This window comes from Pezoporus wallicus, unplaced genomic scaffold (genome assembly GCF_028554395.1).
Source record: "Pezoporus wallicus isolate ANWC-B61680 ecotype Strahan unplaced genomic scaffold, APGP_CSIRO_Pwel_v1 contig_7505, whole genome shotgun sequence".
NCBI classification, from domain to species: domain Eukaryota; kingdom Metazoa; phylum Chordata; class Aves; order Psittaciformes; family Psittacidae; genus Pezoporus; species Pezoporus wallicus.
Window position 1 is genome coordinate 4,063,023 of NW_026638908.1, and position 17,498 is coordinate 4,080,520.

The 17,498-nt window shown below is 48.1% G+C and overlaps 1 protein-coding gene across 4 annotated transcripts; it reads left to right on the top strand.

The window, feature by feature from the left end:
* Nucleotides 1-4,232: 4,232 nt before the first annotated feature.
* VGLL2 (vestigial like family member 2) lies at nt 4,233-10,931 on the top strand. 4 transcript variants are annotated; one of them, XM_057413208.1, is made up of 4 exons: nt 4,233-4,425; nt 6,541-6,832; nt 8,549-9,067; nt 10,013-10,931. In XM_057413208.1, exons 1-4 carry the CDS (start codon nt 4,345-4,347, stop codon nt 10,054-10,056), a joined length of 936 nt encoding a protein of 311 aa, XP_057269191.1. In that variant the 5' UTR covers nt 4,233-4,344; the 3' UTR covers nt 10,057-10,931. The 4 variants fall into 4 exon arrangements, with proteins under 4 accessions (XP_057269191.1, XP_057269192.1, XP_057269195.1 ...); XM_057413209.1 differs by having other exon boundaries at nt 10,176-10,931; XM_057413210.1 differs by lacking the exon at nt 4,233-4,425 and adding an exon at nt 5,833-5,966.
* The last annotated feature ends 6,567 nt before the right edge of the window (nt 10,932-17,498 follow it).

Sequence of the window (17,498 nt, forward strand, 5' to 3'; positions counted from 1 at the left end):
TGATGCACACAGCAAATGGACAAAGATTGCAAGAAACTGGAGTCAATAGAAAATCTTTAGCATCTACGAGTATAAATACTGCTATATAGGAGTATAGTATATGAACATTATACAGGAGTATTCATATTAGCTAGTTTGTGAAGTGTGCAAGATGTTCATTGGTAGCTTAAAGGTTGATATAAAATCACAGCAATAAATTTTATAAATAACATAGGGGCAAGAAGAGTGGTGAGTAGGGTAGGAGGTGGAAAGGAAATATGGAAAGGAAATATGGAAAGATCTGAGTCTATTGCTAAGTCTCTTGGCACTCTCAAGAGCAAACAGCACATGAATGGAGCTGTTTGCAACATTACACTTCTAGAACTAAGGAAGGTAGGTGATGGATAGGGTCTTGGAAAGGATGACTCTAAAAGGGGTCATGAGCAGATGTCATAAGCTTGCATGGAATCACCAAAGCTTTCAGCTTGGTTACTTGCAACCTGAGTCATCTGTGCAAGTGCCCAGAACTGCCAGAAACATGCCTGTACCATCAGCTCCACACCATTGAGCAGTCCATGGTTTTTACCAACTCATAGTAGTGATCCTGCAAATACTGTAGTGATCACAGCGGGAAAGCACGTCAGCATGATGTGTCTTTAAAATTGTGTTGTAGCAAAAAAATCCGACTGCTGTGAGCACCAGTTGCTAAGAAGGTATTTTACCTTGTGTATACCTTCAGCAAAAGACATCTTGGAATAATATCATGTTCTTGTATCAATATTTTTAAAACAATGTTGAAAAATTGCACAGGGTGCAAAGAAAAAAGGTGCAAACATTATATGAGGACTGGAGAAATTGCTGTAGAAAATCAAAGATCTATATCTGTCTTGGCTGAAAGAGAAAAAGAAAGATTATTATGTGGAATAAAATAAGTTTCATAGGAGAAAATATTACATACAAAAAGCCTGTTTGGCTAAATGAAGTAAGGCATTATATAAACAGCTGGAAACCAAAGCCAGCCCAGCTCAAGCTGGAAGTGAGGACAACTGAAAGCAGCTGAGCACAGCAGCAAAAGTCTGCAGCAAGGGCTGGATTCTCCATCCACCTCCTTGTATCTTTCAGTTGGGAAAGTGTACCTTTCTGGAAACAGCACAAGTCTCCCTGGGCTTCTAAAAAAGTGTATTATCAACACCATGAGGGTCCCTTCTGGCTAAAAAATGCTTAATCCTTTTATTGAATATGGTGTTCACTGCTCAAGCTTTTGCACCCTGGGCGCTGGCAGGCTGGCACTGGATATAGGATTTCCAGGGAAGGTGAGCAACAAATATGGCCGGTGCTATCATGTTTCCATGACTTTTTTGTCCCAGTCTTTCTGAATGTGGATGTTTTGTTTGATGATGTGTTTGCTTGTCTAGTGAAGCCATTCATGGTAATACCCAGTTCTTCTTTTGTGAAAGGTTTCAGCTTAGTTAGGAGGTAGCATTGACTTTCTTTATAAGAACATTTTCAGAGGCGAGTTGTAACTTTCTGCATCTCACTGTTTATTCAGAACCCATCATTCTTTATTCCTAACAAGATTTTCTTTCTGCATTTCTGCTGTGAACATTACCAGTGTATGATTGCTGGAGTAAGCCCATGCCAGTGTTTTAATAGTACACAGCCAATTCTTAACACGTCCTTCCTAAAAGTGTGCTTTCCTTCATTGCTGTCATAATTTTCTCTCTGATATATCTCAGCTGTTTTTTCCCAAGCCTTTGTAGTTTCTCGTGTGACTCAACCCACCTAAAATTCTTTAGTTAGGACCAAGAAAAACTATTTCTATATAATTGTAAATATGCAGTGAGATCATTAGTAAATATAGTTTCTGACCTTAGTTTCCAAGACAATTTCCTAGACCTTGGTTTCCAGGATAATTTCCTATACCAGGGCTGATTTCACAGAGAAGGCAAAACCACACCAACACTTTTGCATGAATGTTAGACTGCTCTGCATTCAGGCACTGGAATTTGCTTGTGTCTTATGCTGGACAGTTTTACAGTCAAGCAGCTGTTTATAAAAGAAACTGAATTCATACCAAGCCACATTAGACCTGATTCCCCTAATGTATACTTGAAATTCTGTAAGACCCCTAAATTCAGCCCTCACAGCCTGATTCTCCAGGGGACACAAGCCAGACCATCTGCTGTATCACAGCACCTAGCTGCCCATGTTGCTGTTCCACTTCATGTTGTTCTTCACAAGAAGCAAACCTTCAGCCTTGGTGAGTATCAGATCCTGCCTTTGCTGTTGCAGTGATTGGAGAAGGGAGGGGAAGTATGTTGTGTCTTTGTAGTATGTGTTCATAGACTCACCTTCTGAGAAATGGGCTTTTTTTTTTGGTATGCTGCACAGTACTGTTACCTTTGACAGAGGCACAGGTTTCTGTGAGGTGGGAAAACTCCCTACCTCTCAGGATCAGGGACATGCAGGAGAAGCAAGGTCCCAGTGTCCTAGGTGAGGTCCCTCCGTCCCTCACTGCAAGGAGTGGAGGGTTATTCTTCAGCTGACTGCCTTATTTTGGATGCCAGCCACAGTGCGAGTCGTCTGTACCATGGTTATCCACTTGCTGCTCAGGAGAGCTAAAATGATAGAGTATGAGGCACATTTCTTTTTTTAAGGCCTAATACCAACCGTTCTTTCCCCTCCCCCCCCCCCCCCCCTTATTTTCTTCTTGAGCACAGACAAAATTTGCCCTGGTGGGGAAAGGAGAGGGACTGGGGCTGAGCCCCACAGCCATGGCATTCCAGGGCATAATGCAGTAGAAAAAGTAAATTTACCAAACAAGAAGGGGCCGGAGGTGGGGGGTGGTGTGTGTGATGTTTAAATATGAATTTTAAACCTTGCACCTAGTGCGGAACAAGATGAAATATGATCATTAGGTCCTGAAATCCGGTTTTGGTGAAGGACAGGCATTCAGAACAATTCCTAGAACTTGGAATACAAAAAATTACATTTTGGGGGAAATAAAATAGAGTCAAAGAGTAATTTTTAATTATAAGGATTCTCTGCTAAAAATCATGTAAAGATTTTCCAGGGCTTAATTCAGTGGTCATTCTTTTCAGTTTTATTCCCCATAGTTTTGTAAATAGCCAGCATTGGAAAAGCAAGTAATACTCTTTCTCTCATACTGTCTGTATTTTTTTGCTTTATTGTAAATGCTTAGAATGCACTTTAAAACGCGTCGCTTCTCACAGTAGGTGTGACCCGTACCATGGAGCTGGACGTTTCAAAGAATTTATATTGAAATGAGAACTCGCACCCCTCCTAAGAGACCGATCTACCTCCTGTGCATCTCCATCAACGTGAATAGTTCAGACACATTCACCTGTTTAAACCTCTATGTGTCGTACTCTGCAGAAAGCTAGCGAGTAAATCCAGTTTACCTTCACGGTAACTTGCTCTTTTCACGTGCCTTTCCCCTCGGCGTTGGTTTAGTTTCTCTTAAATGCAAAAGCATCGCGGTTCCCGGAATTTGTAATGATTCAAAGTTTCTGGGGAGATTCCTCCTCGGAAGCAACTGAGTTTTCCTTCTTCGGCTCATCAGGCCTTGGCGGTGGCATTTCCCGCGGGTCCCAGGACTCGGTGGGATTTAGGGAGACCCCTGCCTCTCCCAGAGCCCCACTTCCTCCCGGTCGGCAGCGGGGACCCACAACGCGGAGGACAGCAGGGGCATCCCGGCAGCGGGGCAGCAACGGCACCGTACGTGGTGAGAATGAAATGAAATAAAGAAATGAAATAAAATGAAATGAAAAATGAAATATAAAATGAAATAATGAAATGAAATGAAATGAAATGAAATGAAATGAAATGAAATGAAATGAAATGAAATGAAATGAAACGAAAGGAAAGGAAGTGCAGCGCAGAGATAGGGGCTGCCCCGCCGACCCTCCCCGGGCCCCTCCGGCTCTTCGCCGCCGGTGGGTTCCTCCCGGATACAAAAGTTCCCCCCGCACCTCCCGTACCGCTGCTCCCGGGCAGCCCCAGCTGCAGGAGGGGGTTGTCCCCGGCTCCCCCCACCCCTGCCACCCGCCGGGCGCAGGGCTGACGTTCCCCCGGAGGGCACGGAGTCCCTTCGGCCCCGCAGCTTTTGCGGGAGGGAGCGGTGGTATAGGGAGGGAGGCAGGCAGGGGAGGAGGGGGGGGGGGGGGGGGGGGGGGGGAGGTCATCCCAGCCGAGCGCGGTCTCATCACCCCTCACTCCTCCCACCAGTGAGTGGTGCCTCTTAACTCCCGGCAACCTCCCTCCCGCGAAGCACGGCTCCACTCTGCAGAACTCTGCAGAACAGGAGTTGATGAGGGAAAAAACACTTCTCGGCGGCGGCTAGCCATGAGCTGTCTGGATGTTATGTACCAGGTCTACGGTCCTCCCCAGCCCTACTTCGCAGCAGCCTATAGCCCCTATCCCCAGGTACGCGCTGGGGGCAGCGGGGAAGAGGCAGAGGGTGGGAGGGGTGTCGTCTGGAGGATGGCCGTTTGGGGCCTTACCAAAAGGAAAAAGGGAAGAGGAGAAGGGGAGGGGAAAGGGGGAGAGAGGGGCCGGAAGATCTGGGAGCCTGCGATGGTGAGCAGAGCAGAACCGCATCCCACCTTGGCGCGGGGCTCGACAGGGTACGTACCCCGGCGGCGACCGAAGGACTGCGGGCTGCCTCGGGAGTGAGAGCGCGATTTAACCCTGCTGTGGCTTTAAAGGGAAATTTTTTTCTTCTTTTTTTTTTTTTTTTTTTTTTTTTACTTTCTTCCCCACTCCCCCTCCCCTCCCCGCCTTTTGCCGGGACTGGGTCCACCCGAGCGCGGCGGCCCGGAGCGGCGATGGCCGCGGTGCGGAGGGGCCCGGGGCACTGCTCACACGTGCGCGCCGCATCCCGGCCGCAGCGGCGGGAGCCACTTCGCCAGAGATGCCACCTTGGAGGGGGGCTCCGGAGTTACCTCTGGAAGTGGCGGGGGGGCGATGGGCTGGGCTGTTGTGGGGTTTCCCCGGCTGGGCAGTGGGGGAGGAAGCCTGCGGTGCGTCAGGGCGAGCAGATGCTCCCCTCTCCAGGGTCCCGCTCGGCAACGGGAGGACCCCGGCCCGTCCCCTGACCCCACCAGGCTCCCGGCGGTGGCGGCAGCTGCGAGACCCGAGGGCGCTTCGTGGCGGGGAGGCGCGTCTGAGCGCCGCTCTGCCGGCAGCTCCGCCGGGCCGTGAGGGAGGCGATCGGCCCCCGAGCTGCAATGGAAGGGTCCGCGGTCATATCGGGCGCGGGGAACTGATCTCCGCGGAAAGCGCTCGGTCCCGAGTGGGTCGGGGCTGGTTTCCCCTGCTGCACCTGCTGCACACCGCTCTCCCTTTCGCCTTCTGGGTTTCTCCTTTTCAATTCCCCCTTATTCCTTCCATAAATTAACTCCTTCCTCCCCAGCGAAACAAAGAAAGGGATGGACAGAGGGAGCAGCACGCAGGGCCCGGGGTGGGCGGCAGCCCCCGCCGTGCAGGGCCGGGGCCGGAGAGAGAGGTCCTGCTCCGCGCAGCCCACGGCGTAGTGGCCTGTGTGCTACTTCCAGCGCCTGGCAGCGGGGCCGGAATACCCGTTACAAATAGCAAATGATGTCTTCCCCTACCTTGGCTTCTTCCCTCATCAGCCCCCTCCATCACCCCCCGGCACGCGGCTTCGTGACATTATTTGGGGGGATGATCATTACCTCAATGGCCGAGCCGGGAGCCAAGTGGAAAGGCGGTCGTCACGAAGGAGTGACATTATTGAATATCCCTGGTCCCCACGGTGCTTCCCCAGCCGCCCGTCCCGCGGCTCTGCCCGCGGTGGCCAAGCCCAAGCTCCGGGTCCCATCGCTTATTCCTGAGAAACTCCCGGCAGCTGCAGACACGCTAATGTGGATAAAGAGAAGATGGGAAACGTCCAATAAACTTCGTAACTGCCGCTGTTTTCCCACCCAGAGGGATCCAGTAAAAACAGAGTAATCTTCTAGGAAATACCTGGAGCTTCTTGCTGGCCAGGGAAATGCTTTTTTTTACCCTGAAATGTGTTTGAGACTGCCACTCTTTTTCTCCCCTCCCTTTCTACTCGCCGCTTTGGGTCACAGGACAGTCTTTGGGGCAGATTTTGCGAGGTCCCCTCTTAACTCCCGCTGCTAGCTCTGGACGGCCGCCGCCTCCCCACTCCCTGCCTCGACCCTTTGGCAGCCCCGCATGAATTTCCACCGTGCTTCTCGTGCGGGACTTCGTTCTCGGGACCCGCGCCTGCTGTCCCGCTCCGTCCTGGTGGGCACCTCTGGGGCTCGGACCCTTAGCCCCTTTGGCAGCCCCTTCGCTGCCTCCCCGGGGTAGGGCAAAAAGGCAGCCAAGGTGTAGGGGGTGCTGCTGGGGCACGGCGGACAGCCGAGGACCAGGCTTCTGCATCTTGTTGGAAAGATCGCGGGAGCGGCCAGGGCGCTGCGTTCCGGCTGGTACAGGGAGGGCCAGCGTACCTTGTTGCGCTGCGCTGCCTGACCGGCAATATTTAACTTCCTTTCTTCCTCCCCCCCCTCCCAGAAACTCGCCTTTTACTCCAAAATGCAAGAAGCCCCGGAGAGCGGCAGCAGCGCCAGCGCCAGCAGCTCCTTCTCCAGCCACCCTGCGGCCAGCATCAAAGAGGAGGACTGCAGTCCCGAGAAGGAGCGACCCCCGGAGGCCGAGTACATCAACTCCCGCTGTGTCCTCTTCACCTACTTCCAGGGGGACATCAGCACCGTGGTGGACGAGCACTTCAGCCGGGCCCTCAGCCAGCCCAGCAGCTTCTCGCTCGGCAGCGCAAAGGCAGCGCGGAACGCCGGCTCCTGGCGGGGTGAGGGCGCAGCACGGCGCGGAAGGGCTCCGAGAGGCGGCGAGGTCCCCTCCGGGCCAGCGCCGATTCTTTCCCCCGCCGCGCATCCACTCTCCCTTCTCCTCTCTCCCTCCTTACCTTCGCCGGCGGCGGGACCCCAGCGGGCTGCCCCTGGGACAGGGAGCAGCTCCACGGCCCTTTTCCGGGGAAAAAGAATAGAATCAACCTCTTCAGGTCACGGCAGGCTGCGGTGATCCTGGGAGATGCAGCCTGGGAGGCGGTGGGGGAACTGAATAGCCTTCACACCGCAGCGTGTGAACACACGCACTCGGTGACTCACCTGGTGGAGGGACTCCCCCACCGTGGCTGCAGCAACCGGCTTACCTGCTGACCCGGGCAGATTGAAGTTTAGCGCAGTCATAATCGATAATGGGAACAAGGCAAAAAAAAAGCAAATGTGGGAACCATCTTACCAGCTTCTCATTCCTAAAAAAACAGATTGTCACCCTACGTGTGTCACCACCCTGGTTGCTGCTGGAGTTGAGACAAGGACCCTAAATTTCTGAAAATGAGGGCTTTCAGACCTGCCCATGGCAGCAGCCCTGTGCAGACAAGGCCGCAGATGATGTGCAGCTCTTCATAGCCATGCCCAGTTCACCCTGGATGGGCCTGTGGGGGTACCCAGGGCAGAGGGGAATAACCTTCCCCACCCTCCACCCATCAGACAGTTAGGACAGGCACTTGTTTTCTTCTGGAGCAGTTTTGGTGACCATCCCTCTCAGGGCCACCCACTCGGCCGAGGCCAGTTTCCCAGCCCCTTCATGAATTGCTGCCGGTAGTTTCTAAGAATGAAAAAGTAGTTTAAATATTTCATGGATGAAAGTTATTCAGTGCTGGAATTGATGGCAGGAGAAGAGAGTTCTTTGATTGTCATGAACCACTTTGCCTTCTCCTGCCGGGGCGCAGAGCTGGTGTATCTCCCTGGCAAACATGTATCAGGAGTGTGTTTTTGTCTCGGAGACAGTTGTCACTGTCTCAGGGATAGCGCAATTAATCCCAATTAATAATGCATAACATCTATATGTGCTATTAATAATCACTAGTCTATCTCACATGTTGCTTACCCGGAAAAGAAAATGTAGGGTCCTTCTCCTTTGCCCTGCTAGTCTCCAAAGATCTGCAGTGCTTTCAAAAGGTGTTAATGATACACCCAAGAAACAGGCGTTAGTCCGGTGTAATAGATGAGGAATTGCTCCTAGATATTTAGAAAACTCAGGCTGGCCCTTAGTAGCACCTCACGCTGCTCCTGCCCACAGCAGCCGCTTTCCTTGGCAGGGCCAGGGTGAGCATAAGATTACTACAAAAACAAACAAGAAAAGTCCAACCCTGGACATTGCTGTGATGTGTAATAGCTCTCACTCAGTTTCCACTACTGAGGAAAAGATGTTTTCCTCACCTTAGATAACAGCCTTTTCCCCAAATACATACATAGAGAAACCTGGATCAAATGATTCCAGTTTCATGGATAAACCCTGGGCTAGGTGTGTTGGATGTTTAGCTGCAGAGGAATCTGTAGCTGTTGGGAGCAATTTCCTGTGTTTGTCAGTTTTGGGGCGGGTAAAGGGAATATGAAGGCTGGTTTGGGAGAGTAATAGAGGGGCAGAGCCCTAGAGAAAGGCAATCAGGGCTCGCTGGGTGTACTCATTACTGCCTTTCTCTCCTGCTCCCTTGACCCAGATGGCTCCTTCCCAATGAGCCAGCGCATCTTCCCGCCATCCTTCTGGAACAGCACGTACCAGCCCTCCTCGGTCCCGGCCACCCTGAGCAGCCCCCTGGCTGCTGCCACTCACAGCGAGCTGCCCTTCACTGCCGCTGCAGACCCCTACGCACCCGCCTCCCTGCATGGCCACCTGCACCAGGGCGGTCCGGAGCCCTGGCACCACGCTCACCATCACCACCACCACCAGCACCATCATCACCCCTACATCGGCACACAGAGCACCGCCTACCCCCGCCCTGCCACCATGCACGAGGTCTACGGCCCCCACTTCGACCCCCGTTACGGCTCACTCCTGGTGCCCACCGCCTCTGTCCGTCCCCACCGCCTCACCCCCGGCTCCGTGCCCACACCGGTCAGCCCCCCCTGTGAACTGGGCAAGAGCGAGGCGGGAGCTGCCGCGGCCTGGACAACACCAGGACCCTTCCCCAATGCAGCGGGGGAAATGGCACAGAGCCTCAGCCTCAATGTAGACACAGGTAAAGAGCTGCCCTCTGTCGCTTTGGGTCCACTGGCTCAGTCGCACCCTGCCTCCACACCATCCATAGTAGTAGGGAAGGACCTCCTGTTGTGGGGCAGCTGGGGTGCTGCTGTGGGAGAATAAACTGGAAAGCGCATGGGAGATACATGACCTCTGCACAGTCTCAGGCCAGGCAAGTGAGGATGGGAAGAGGGAGGATCAGGCAGAGTAAGACGTCACCCCACCCTCCCCAATATCCTTTGAATTTCTGGCACCCAAAACCATGCCCTGGAGGTACAGATTGCTCTAAGGTACTCTTGTCCTGGTCCTGGCCCTGCTCTTGCCTGGAGCAGCGAGAGCAAGGAGCAGGACTGAACCACCGCAAAGGTCACCACCTGGCTTCCCCATAGGTTGCTCTGAAGGCAGGAGAGAGGGCAGCCACAGCAGATTCTGTTGTCATTTCTAGACCCCTCAAAGGTTCATGATCCGCCTCTTCACCTTGTTTATTTTGTTCTTGCAGGTTTTGGGAGAAAAGCACAATTGCTTTTGCTGAGCAAAAAGGGCAATGGTTTTCCCCTAGTAATGGTACCCTGCGCCTGGTGGGGTGCCTTGAAGTAAGGCTGTGTGCTCACAGTGGTGATAGCTAGCCATGGCAGGTCTGAAGTCAGTGGCTGCAGAGGCAAGGAAATCTGCTCTGATCACAGTTCTCCATGCTGAAGTTTGTTTATCACAGCCACAAACAGCTCCTTATGGTGGCCTCACTTCAAGCAGGAGGGACATGTGTGTGTCTCCAGCCTAGCTCAGGCTCTTCTCCTTGCCCCTCATCCTCTCAGAGCTCTGGGGAGCCCAGGCTTCAGACAGATTCTCTGATCTCAGCTGGCAGAAATGTGGTTTGTCTTTCTCTGTCCTTAAATGCCTGTACCTATTTTTCTTCTCTTCCTTTTTTTCTTCTCTCCATTCTCAGGTTTGCAGCCTCAGGATAAAAGCAAGGATCTATACTGGTTTTAGAGCTGTCCTTCACTCTTCTTCCCCTGGCTCTCCCCTGTAGATCTCTGCCTGTATAGACATGGTGGCATTCACAGCTGAAATCGGGTCAGTTTGTAACAGCTTCTGATCTTGGTTTGCAGCTCGCCGTTACTCCTTCTGTGGTGGATCTCTTCTGAGCTGATGTGCTGACACAAAGACTCTCACATCCCCTTTGCCCTTTTCCAAGCCCACCGTGGCCCCGCAGCCCTTGGAAAGACAACAGGACTTAAAAGGACCTGGCATTGCAACGATGGCACTTTGGACTTGTTTCGGAGAGGAAAATCCTTCTCTTGCAAGAAGAGAGCCAAAGACGTTGAACTTCTATTTAAGCAGACCCCAACCCAGAACTGCAGTTAGACTTCTCTAAAAGAGTCAAATGATGTCATGGATGGTGATGCAAAACCACTGGCCTTCATACAGGGGGCAGAGGAAATCATGGGGGTTTTTTTTAGTGGTGTGAATATTTTTTTATGACGGTGAAAATGATTTCTCGAACGCAGACATGGAAAAGCCACTCAGCAGTTTTGAACTGGGTTTTTACTTCCCATCATAGAAAAGTGAAATGAGGAGAAACTGGAACTCACAAACATTTTCGGACTATCAAGGAACTGGTCAGATTTTTCAGCTTTGCGGCTGTGAGTGGCAAGCGTCTGTCTGGGGCCACCTGCCCTGGGCTTGCAATGATGCAGCTGTTCCACACACAACTGCTCAAACCCCAGAAAGACGAAAAGCAAGGTGGCACTTCTCAGAGTTCGGCACAACACTTGTGCTGGATATATCACAGTTGTTTGGTTGTGGGCTTTTTTGTTTTGTTTTTTTTGGTGCTCTTCTTTTCTTCAAGAAACATTTTCTGGTGAAAGTAAAGCCCTCTTTAGGCGGGGGAGGGAAGGAAACCTGTGAAGAACAGCTCTCCCTCAACCCAACAGCCTTTTAGGGCAACACCAGAAGGAAAGGCACATGATGGACAATAGGTCTGAGTTGCCTCTAATATTTCTCTTTGTCTATTTGTTGTTGTCATTTTGTCACTTTAATAGTTGTTTTGTTTTTTTGAAAAGGGGAATGAGATATCTATTTAACAGTAGGAAAGCTGCATTAAAGGTATCTCCTTCTTTCACCCTGTGTGCTTTTATGAAGAATTAAAGCTAAATAAGAGGAATTAAGTAAAGTGGAAACATCAGAACGAAATAGGAAAAATACCTGCCTTGTGAATGGAGTGAGTTATTTTACTACTTTGCATTAAAGATAGCTAGAAATACTAGCAGTTGAAAATATTTTTCTTAGTGAGTAAAAAATACAGGAATAAGTACAAAAGATAAGAAATCACAGGATTGTTTTGGTACTACATTTTAGTGCATGATATATCTCCAAGATGGGCTGAAGTAAAAGGGACTGTTCCATAATAACAGACGTTTCTTGATGAAGCTAGTAGAAGAGGGAAATGTAGCATTTATCATTGCTATTGCACTGATAAATTAAGATGCTATTACACAGTGATTTATAATTAATGAAACAGTGCAACAGTCACTTCAAAGCTGACTTTTTTACAGGCAAAACATCTGATCACACTACTACTCTGTTTTTGAGGGTTTTTTCTGTTTTTTCTTAATGTAATATCTTCAAAGGCTGACAAAGTTCAATGCATGTAAGAGGAGAGTTCTAACGCTATCCTCTGACACTAGGAGAAGCAGTAGAAAATGGACTTCGTGCTGTGATGAGAATTCTTATCTTCTGACACTCTCACATAATCTGGCATAATGGTCACCATGTGTCAGAAATGGAGTTATGAATAACTCAAACTTGCTTCTCTTAGATTTCAACTCAGCAATAACTCTATTTCCAGGAAAAAATAGTAAGAGTACAATGAAGAAGTGTGAGTAAATATTGTGATAACTTGGCAAGGAGCAATGTGTGCAGAGCATCTCCGGCCAGAACTCAGCAAATGACAGGAGGTGAACTGCCATGATTCCTCTAGTCAGACATACCCCTGAGCATTTTGCCCTCAGCCTCCAAGTAGCCAAAGCCCAGACAATCTGTAAAGAGCAAGGGAAGGACTCCAGAATTTATATTACCAGTTAAACCAAAAATGTTCTGAGGCTTCTATCAAGAAAGAAGACAGCAACACTTTGCAGGAGAAAGGTAACTAAAAATGGCATTTAACTTTATTGCTGCAGAGGCTTGGAGATAGCAGGGTCATTCTGTGAGCATTTGCCTGTGGGGTTTTTAGGTTGTTTTTAAAGGTTTTTTGTGTCTTTAAAAAAAAAAAAAAAAAAGCATTGATCTGGCTCTATCATTGATTGTGCTTTCCCACAATTGTTTCTTTTTTCTCCCTTTTTTTTCCACCTCTCCTGTGCAATTCATAATGAGGAGGGCTGGGCAATACAGCCAAAATATGTTTGGAAATATTAATGTGAGCACAAACCAGTCATTTACTTCATTGGCATTTACAATTCATTTTGGCTGTGAGTGTTTTGAAGCATGAGAATTTATGCAGTGAATACATGAATATCGGTTTTGACATTTGTTCTCTTTTTTGCTGCTGTATTGTGAAAGCACCCAAACACCAAAGTCAAGATCATGGCTCAAGCTGTTAGATGTGCAAGTGACTTTTTTAAAATGCTCCTTATTCAGATGTTCTACAGTCTGAACACACAGATACCTTATTCTGGCTAATTCTTGCAGAGTTTTGCTCACCCTATGTTATTCTGACTCCAGGGTGACTACTCACTCACAGCACCTACATTACTGCTTTTCCATGAGTCTTTGCAGACTGGAGCCACAGCTCCTGAGGCAGTAACAGTGCAAATAACCTCAGTGCCTTTTTGGAAGTCTGTTCTATTCCTCCTTGCATTATAGGTTATTACTTGCTTCATCATGAATGCTTGCAGGAAATCTGGATATACAAAAGAAACCTGTGTGTCTTGTCTGTCACACAGAGAAAGAGCAGAGCTGCGAGTCCCCAGTCCCGCAGCTTGAGGAGCAGATCCTCCTCCTGCCTCTTTCCGAGTGTCGTGCAGAGTTTAGCACCAGCTTGTGCTCTCTGACTGCTCACTACAACTGATAAACAGAGCCCAGCTGAGGCAACCGAGCAAACACAGCTCTCAACCTGTTCATGCAGAGTCCAGGGAAAAAAAGCAGAGGGGTGTAATCTGCAGAGCATGGCAGTAGCAGGCATTGTGAGAGTATCTACTGCTGCCAAGTGAGGGAGGTTTGTAGGAGTTCACAAAGTGAGTTCTGGGCATGTTCACTGCAAACTCTTATTTCTCATCTTGAAAATAACTGAAAATTAACAAAGCATGTAGGAATACCATTTAAATGAACTCTGAGGTTACCAGTGATCTGTCAAGGGAAGTATGGAAGTGGGGATGGGACGTAATATTTGTCATCTCAGGCTCCACTTCATTTTGATGAGGGTTTTGCTTCAACGTAGCTGCTGATACAAGAATGCATCTGAGCGCTGTTGATAAGTAGATATATGTGTCCCTGCAGTTACAGTCTAATGTTGAAGAGCTTTAGGGCAACACTGATTACTTCTCACCTCCTTTTGCAGTGCATTTTCTGTAGGATTCCCCAGCAAAGGACAGGAGGAAAAGAGGCAGGGAGGGTGAAAGAGAGCCTGAGTAATCCCCGGCACCTCCCCCAGACTGTGTGCTGCCCATCTCTGGGGAAATGTATCTGCCCTGTCTCCTCCTTGGGTCAGGAGGCACTGCAGTCCCTTCTCGCCTTCCCTTTGAAGTCCTATTTAGGTTCATGACAAGCTCTAGCAAGGGCTTAAAGGTTGGTCCCTTCCTGGAAGGGAGGAAAATGCTGCTGATGGCTTTGAATGCAATAGGGTACTCTGACTGGCAGTTCTCATGCATCTTTTTCTGGGCAAGGGTTGTAATTAACGTGCCCTTTTGATTACCGAAGGGTGAGCCAGCTCCTCTGGGGGATTGTGGCGTCCTGGCTGGCTTCCCTGGCCTGCCACCCAGAGGAGCAGTTGCAGCAGGGGAAGGAAACTTAAGTTGTGATTATTTGGAGGAGTTTATTATTCAGTAGGCTAGGCAATTTTGCACAGAGAAATGCAAGTAGGAGATCAAAATCCAACTTTTTTGCTCAGCAGCAGAAAAATAAAAAAGGAAAAAAAAGGAAAATAAAGAACAAAAAGAAAAGAAAAAGTTAAAGAGAAATAAAAAAAGTAAAAGAATATATTATTTTTTTTTTTAAAAAAAAGCTTTACTTCAGTCAACCCCCAAGCTTTGGGACTACAGCTGTGGGAACTCTATTGTTAATTTCGTTCCCAGCATGGTAAGACTATTCTTTAAACTGACTGCACCAACAAGCGTCTCATGCTATCAAGGCTCCCCTGCTCATGTCTATCTTAAATCATACAGAAGAAGTTACCTTTGCAGTGCACCTTCTACTGCCTCCTTAACCAGGCATAATCTGTGCATCAAAACTCTGCGTGCAAATGGAGAGTAATGGAGAGGCACTGCGGTGCCATGTCCCTGTCCTGCTACCCCTGACATCCCTGCACCCGGTCCTGTGGGACAAGCGGAAGGCACTCGAAGAGCCTGGGCACAGTGCAGGGATGCAGGGTGCAAGGGTACACTCCTCTGGGCATCATACTCATGCATAAGCAGCTCCCTTGGCCATGCTTGGTTGCAGCCCACAGAACCACAGCTGACCAAGGGACTGGATCATTTCTTTAGGGATGTGCCAGTTGCTGAGCTATATTCATGGTAAAGGCACTGTAAATACCAAATAGGATCTGTCCTCAGCCCTGACTCTGCATCTCACCCCCAATCTGTTCTCCTGCCTCACCCAGTCGCTTCCTACACATACTGCTCTGGCCCCACATTACAGCTGGGAGGAGCAAAGAGCAACATTAGGAGGGATACAGACTTTCCTATCACTGCTGTTTGTATGAAGTTGAAGCATCAGATTTTTCTATGATAAATGGAATTGGACATGGACCCTGTCCAGAAGACTCAGCCTATTGGCCTCAATCCTGCACCATACCCCTGTGGCAGGAACCAAGCCCTAATCCTCCATCCAAGGGAACAACCCTTTTTTGCCACAGGCCAAGTCCTAAAGAGCTGCGACAGCCCCAGTTGCACACAGACTCAAATGATTATTCTCTCTTGACGGACCTGCACAGCTCCCTCCTTGTATTAAACTGCAGTCCCAGTGAGCTGGATCAGGAAAGAGACACTTGATAGCTGCTGTTTCCGTGGTTGAAATATTTGTGAAGTTAGCGCATAATCTGAAAGGAGAAGCTAATAAATTATAGGGTGCTAATTGGGGCCGGACTGGAGCTGTCAGTCATATTATCTTAAACACACAGAGACCCTCATAACCTAAAAAGGCAAGAAAGCCTCCAGGAACAGCTCCCAGTTGTCACTAGCCATGACCTCCACTTCAGTGAGAGTACAGAGAGTCGAGGCAAAGAGTTTATTCTGCTAAGAAAATGCAAATCCTGTGTTTAAGAGGGGGCTTGTATTTGGTTTTCTTTACCCACTTTGGGAGTGTATTTTGCAAGGCACATCATTGTTTTGCTTTGCCACTTAACCTGCTACTCTTGCAGTTCGAAGAAAAACCATGTAAACCAATCAGAATTTGCAATTTTTATGTTTGTATAGTCCTTAGAGTAACAGTTGTGCCTTTTTAGTCACAATCCAACATCTTTACATACAGGCCTATCTTCTAAAAGCCATCTGATTGCTCACATTTCTGTTTTTGCTTCTCGTGCCCCAGAAACATATATACTAGTTTGAAGTTGCAGGAATCTATGATATGAGCCAAAACACAGCTGTTCAAACATGGTAGCAATAGAGCACTTGCAGCTCTAGACACTTTGTCACCACTTTTTCTTGTGGTGCTTCCATCAAGATCGAGTATTTTACTTATCAAATAATACAAAAATGAACCAAAGAATAGAATTAATTTCTATATGGAGACAGGTAGGCATTTCAGAAAGCATTCCCTGGAGAAAATATCTGAAGAAATTAAAGAGCAACCCAAAAGTCAGGAGTAGGAAAGCTTCATTTCAGTGGCAGTATGACTAGTGCACGCAGGCATGACAACTGAGCTACAATAAGGTCAAACCCTTTCCCTGGTAAGATATCACCCTGCCCTTAGTGACCACTTAAACTTACTGCTGCAAGACTAATGATTATGTGCACAAAGACTTTTAAAGGAATTTCTAAATGTATCATTTTCCCTCCATTTTTATGTCTGTATCAATTATTTAATGCTAACCTTGAATGCTGGCAAGAAGTAGGACCAACAGTTCCTTCCCAGCTTGCTTCTGTGAAGAGAAATGACAGCATCTAACTGGTGATGCTACCAGTAAAGCCAAGAGCCATCTCTGAGTGGGATAGGCAAGAAGATGTGTTTGACGACTGTGGCTTATCACGACCAGTAGTTTTTGTTTTAGTAGATTTAGGTAGATTTAGGTGCTTTAAGCAACAGACTCAAAAATTATGCAGTGATACCTCTCTTAAGATAGCAAAGACTGTGCCAGCAGACAAATGATGAAAGCACAAAGCTGGCAAGGTTCTACTTGAAAAACACAAGGCTGCACTGTGTGACTAGGTTTCCATCCTTGGGGATATGGTGATGTCAGATTGAAGAAATTTGAAGATGTGAGAAAAGATATTGTCATAAAAGGTTAATTCTGTGATTCCCAAACTTCTGCCTCTCCTGTTGCTCTATAAAGGAAAACTGTATATATTTGTGACTGGAAATTACTGAGAACTTACACATTGTCAGCCTTCCTGGAAAGGTGTGAAAATTGGGTATGTGAAGAGAAATTCACCAGCAGATCAGTCAGAGTCATGAGATTTTGATGCTACCAAACAATGTTGAAACTCCACTGAGTTTCCTACAGGATGGATGAAGAGGCTTCATCCAGTAGTTGCTCACTATACCGCTAAGGATAATAAAGGCATTTCAGTGGCCTCATCTCTAAGAAGCACTAAGTGACTTGTGCTGTCAGGAAAGATAGGAGAGGGAAAAAAAAAAAGCAGGAAATAGAAGATCCAGCTATGTCAACAGCACTGCAAAAGGGATTGGTATCCAAACATAGAGTGGCTGCTTTACAGCTCCATTCTTACCGTAAAAGATAGAAGGCAGTGATGAACGTCCTCCAAATGGACGACGTCATTTGAAGAAGTTAACACATTATAAAAAAGGTTACTTTATACAGCAGCATCAGTCATGTCATTGGCAATAATGACAATATTTTGGCATCATCACTTGGCTTTGATGCACTGGGTTTCTGGTTATTTATTAAAGGTAAAACATAATGTCAGTTGGATGTGCCAAGTGTCATTATAAATAGAGCCATGATCACTTGAAAAATCCAGCTGGTATGCAAGCTCCTGCAAATCACTCCAGTGTGTTTGTGTAAGAAAAGCTTTCAATAATCAATTAAAAGTAATGAA